Source organism: Echinococcus granulosus (genome assembly GCF_000524195.1).
Source record: "Echinococcus granulosus chromosome Unknown EG_S00230, whole genome shotgun sequence".
In the NCBI taxonomy this organism is placed as follows: Eukaryota; Metazoa; Platyhelminthes; class Cestoda; order Cyclophyllidea; family Taeniidae; genus Echinococcus; species Echinococcus granulosus.
The window spans coordinates 61,305-66,586 of NW_020170610.1; the positions used below are offsets into that span (position 1 = coordinate 61,305).

Consider the following 5,282-nt stretch of genomic DNA (forward strand, 5'->3'; position numbering starts at 1 on the left):
TAGGCACAAAATGAGGAGTGGTGGTGTGTTTGGCAAATGTCTGCAATAAGCTTTATCTCAATGATCCCGGCCTTCGCCTGGCCGTGACACACTGAACCCTAGCAGAGTACTTGCCGGGGATTTTGAAGTGGTTTTTTAGCTAATCCCCTGAGGGGTATGTGTGGCGTCATTGGCGATTTCGGATGGCAGATAGGAAGTGAAAGTATTGGTTTTACAAGTCATCTTTTCGGCATTAGCCTCAATAGGGGAAACCAATCTCAAGTCTCGGACAGTGACCCCTGTTAAGGCTGTGCCTTCCAAAGGAACACATTTCCTCTACCAACTCATTTAGGGGAAGCACACGAAACAGCTTTAAGGGAGGCATTGAAAAACAGCAATCGCATACGTGAATGAGTTCTAGAGGCGGTTATTAACCCTGGCCCTACTGGCTCAAGTTAAGGTGCATTGCAGTTAGCTGGTAGCAGCGATAACAGGAAATATATTTATGATTTAAAGGAAGAATTTGTGTACATGATGGTTATACATCATCTCAATGTAATGCCTCCTCTTGTGATCCATAGTGTTGCATTGATCGTCTCCAATTACATAAAGACCATGGATAGGAGCTGCGAGTAGTATAGACGCATGTGGATAGGTGATGTCTGTACATGCATAGAAGGCATTGATGGAGGGGCAGCTCAATGTGCCATTAATAGAACTCTGCACCTCGGTTATGAAGTCCGTTCCCACGTATCCACTATTTCCCTCCACAACTCGCCAAATTTCTCTGGCGAATCTTCTTGCCACCAGCTCCCTACGTAGTGGCTGGTACCCCATAGGAGGGCAAGAAAGATGCCTCAATTCAAGACAGTCTTCTGCGCACCCTTCGGTCACTTCCACCTTCTGGGCATAAGAGGTGAAAGAGCAATCAAAGAACATGAGGAAAGGGCTCATGGAGTAGATTTTCGAGTTGGATGGCAAAATGTAAAACAAGGTGGGTTGCCTCTCCAAGTTGCTTAAATACACACAGAACTTCATACTTGGCTCAAAAATTGACTTCAAACTTCTCACTTGTAGTTAGTGGAGATAGCTTCTCCCTTCACTTGCCTTTTGCCATCATTCCTGATTTCATAGTGTGGGATTAGTCTCTCAAGTAGCTAATTTATTTACATGAGCTGAGTCCGAAATGGCAAATGTACATAACACAATAAATGTGTCAGCAATGCTTGGTAATTCAAGCTTATTTTTCGCCTCATCTTTGCCAGCAAATAAGCATTGATTCACAGCTGTGACTTAGGAAACAGTACAGATGCACAAACTAATTTATTACTTGAAATAATAGTCTTAGGAGTGCCACACAAAACATATAGCACAATAAGTAATGCAAATAGAACCACTAAGAAAACAAGGGCAGAGGCGGTTCGCGTCAACATCTGATTCGATATAAACGCAACAAACTGAAGGTTATGGGCCCGCATCATTTTTGCCAGAAACTTGTGATACTTCATTTAAATACCTAGTGCCCTGAAGAAAGCAGATACCACCTAGTCCGACGTGTCTCCACCGATCTCTCATCCATTGCCAGCGGTGGTTTTGAAATAGTAGGGAAATTGCCGACAGCATCACCAGAGATGGTACCATTAGGGGAATGTGAAAACCGTGGATGGGACTCAACAAACTCTTCCTCCACCTGCCACTTTTTCTCCCCCTCCTTGTCACCCAAAATATGGTCCATGATGGACTGAAACCCATATCCATGCCTCAAACACCTTGAGATAAGCATCAGCATGCATTTTTAGAGTTCGAGCAGGTAATTACTGCTGGGTTGACTACACGTTTTGGTTCAGATGGTGAGCTTTTCCATATTTTTAAGAATTTCCACTTCATTGACATTGTCGCACAGATACAGTAGACGGATTTGTAACAAACCTTTCCAGATGATTCACTGCCAGTGCCACTTGCCTTGATAACAGCATTCCCACAGAACATGGAACTGGGGGTAGTTGCTGAAGGTGGATTTCATTTTAAACTCTTTTGCTAGAGATGGCCACAGTTACTTTCATCTACAGCACACGCTCCTCTTCTTGCATCACAATGAGGTTTAGCATTCATCATTCGAAATCAGGTTGATTGTCCTTTCCGCAGGCACCAATTCAGAGCCCCTGTTTTCCCCAAATTCCCATAAAGATGTAATAGTAGGGCAGGCAAGACAATGCTGACGTGAATAAAAACGTGAAGCCTACAGGCCTGGCCCGGAGGCCATTTTGCACAGAGAAAGTAAAAATGCGGAGTTCAAAGTTCGACTAACCAAAGTATGACACATAGTTGCAGACTCTCAGTGGTCAATCGCAATACATGTTTTAATCGTAAGTTGCGCTAATGAGTTAAAAGTGCTCCAGGGAAATTAACTGACAAGTATAAAAGGAGGGACACCAAAACTTTGACCTCGAGGCAATAAAGGTGGTCAAATTTGGGTCTTTTGCCTTCAGGTGGCTTACGAACACACTCTAAAGCATTTGCTTGCTGCAGTTGTTTCGAGCATGTCCAACTTTGTTACCTCTAATTCCACCTCTGGCGGCATCTGCTCTGACAACTTTATTAGACGTGTGGGCTCCTACTGAGTGTTGGACAGGTGGACAGCAACTAAAATAGATACGGGTTGAAAGTTCTACCCACAAGAGTATGTTAGAAGAGCTCAAAGCAGTGGCCTTTCCCTATATCAGTGAACTTTAAAAAACGGCAGTAAGAACAAGCAATCGCAGGTCAATACTTTGTTTAGCTTCCAACATGATTTCCCTAACACAAAAAGTCTTTAAATAATACTCTCCAGGAAAAGTATGAAAAAAAAATCTTCCTTGAGTTTCTTTTTAATAATTAAAATGTTGTGTTGGGAAGCGATTGAACTCACAGATCTCCACAATCTTTGGCGACTGCGGTTGCGATGGGGAGGAATGTAGACACACTGGTAAAAATTATTTACAATGAAAGGGAAGCTGCAGGTATGAGAAGGTAGGAGAGAGGCACGATGAGGGAAAATATGTTTCGACTTTACTGTCATTTATGTGCTCTTTTATGTTATTCCCCACATCCTGCTGCACAGTGAAGGGTCTTCTCTTTAGGCGGTGGTCATGATGCAATATTTTGCCTAAATCAGAGGGCAGATCATTTACGGATAGTTTTATCATTGGTACCCATTCTCGCTTCACTACTGTCTATTACGCAGAATGGGAATTAAAGTAACGGCTCAGAGTCGACAAAAAAGAAACAAAATAGTGTTCATTGTTCTTTCAAGGTGGTTTCAGAAGGACTGGAGGGCTAACTCTAAAGCTAGCAGGTGTTTGTGCTTTCAAAGTCGGCATTCAGCATCCTTTCTAAGGAAAGGAGAAATTGCAATCGGTCTCTTTTTCTGTTTCAACTACTCTTGCGCTCTCGAAAAGGCCATTTCAGGCAAGCCAGGCGTCTCAGGTTCTTTGTGGTTTTCGCAGCCTCTCCGGTTCGCCTATCTGTTTACACTCGTCGCGATATTTTACTGCGGGAAGACCCCTTCACTTAATGTTGTGGAAGTTAATGAAACGAACTAAAATGAGCTGTGGCGTCTTCTACCTACTTAGCAGTGTTGTCAATCTCATGGGAACCACAACGACCCCGGAATACCTCCAGCGTCCACCTCAACAGCCGAGCTCGGTGGGTAGAGGTCCTCCTTGTTTGTGGTACTATAAACAAGTATACTTAAGCGGCTTTTGTAGTGTGTCCGAGAAAATGGACAGACGGCTGTCTAACTTACTGACTGACTGTCACTTTCGAGAGTGAGTCATTATTATCTTTAGTGACAACGCCAGGGATAGATAAGAAGGGGAGTATTTACCTCTGAAAGGTACAGTAATTTTACTAGAAGATAGTCTAACCTTCTGGCCTTCTACATACTGCCATATTTTTGACCCGTGATCCAGAAATTTTATAGCCTTGACCCACACCTGCAAAACATAGGCAAAGGGACGAAGTTGGGATATATATAGAGGGTTAAATGAAGTCTTTGGTGGAGACAAAATCAAGACCTACCACTATAAAGAAAACAGCTTATCCTTCTAGTGAAGAAGAGGTAAGAAGTTATGCTCGTAAACGGCTATGCATACTGTCAGAATATTTTTGGTGTAGCCATGGAGGAAAGCAACGTATCCACATGTTTAAATGCTCAAATAATAACCTACCACCTATCCACGTAACCATTTGAGTCTTGTGATTACTGCTCCACTTTGACTGGAACTAGCTCCCTGGCAAAGCTGCAATGAGAGGCACGGGTAGATCAGAAGTAGCGAATTTCGCATTTTAATTAAAAGAATCTTTGCTCACTGACCGAGATTTCTAAGTGCCGCGCCTTCTGCAGAGTCAACTTATTTTTTCTGTGCAATACTCCTACGAGCATTAAACCATCGCTTGTTTTTCTGTAACCCAAATATCAAAGTCTGGTAAAGGAATGCACTCACCGCATTCAAGACAGCCTTCATTATAACCTAATGAAATTCGAGAATGGCGTGGGGAGCGTGGAGCTCGATATTGCGGATCATGAGGTTGATGGGATTCGACCATGCCTGAAGCTGATCATGGAGGGTGTCTGGAGAAGAAGAAGAGAAGGAGACTAGTCATTTCACTTGTTTATCTCGGACATATTCCAGATGAGTCTGACAAATGTGATTTGGGCTCGTCTTCTGTAAAAAGTGGGTTTTGCTTGGCTCCAAAGCTGCAAAAGCATCACTCCGACTGCTGAAATCGATGCTGGGAACGGGAACTGCTCAGAGCGCTTGACCCACTGGCAGATAATTAAACAGTTAAATCAAGAATTACCCGGTACAAATGGAGAATGGGATAGGTGAAGACCATACTGGAAATAGAAATGAGAAAGTAGGCAAATCTGATTAACCATGTCTTTTACACTCGCCTTTTACATTTCTTTAGGTAAAGAGAATGTTGATATTTGGCACTGGCATCAGACAATTGTGAGAGGAATCCACATTTGTGGAGCAATTGAGAGAAGTGTTGGTGATCAGAGATGCCTGTTTTGCCTCTCGACGCAAAGGCGTATTGTACACTGCAGTTTTGGAGGCCTTAGTTGTTTTGTATAATGCCTGCAAGAACATTTGCTCCACTTGACTTCCCTGTGAGAGCTCTAGGAGAGGATAATCATTTGGAAGGTCTTTCATATGTTGACATGTCTCAACCGCATACCCACACATATGGCACTTTTTAGCCTGCCACAGACTGCCAGTGTAAAACGAGCATTAAAACTACGTTCAAAGTGCGTGGAC

At 43.1% G+C, this 5,282-nt stretch overlaps 1 protein-coding gene across 1 annotated transcript; it reads right to left on the minus strand. All coding sequences in view use genetic code 11, as the record gives it.

Moving 5' to 3' along the window:
- Positions 1-489: 489 nt before the first annotated feature.
- Positions 490-4,857, minus strand: EGR_10534 (hypothetical protein; the record flags this gene model as incomplete). Its single annotated transcript, XM_024499783.1, has 7 exons — positions 490-1,023; positions 1,909-1,985; positions 2,537-2,622; positions 2,888-2,941; positions 3,845-3,846; positions 3,885-3,953; positions 4,822-4,857. The coding sequence occupies 7 exons, from the start codon at positions 4,855-4,857 to the stop codon at positions 490-492; spliced, it is 858 nt and encodes a 285-aa protein (XP_024345809.1).
- Positions 4,858-5,282: the final 425 nt, after the last annotated feature.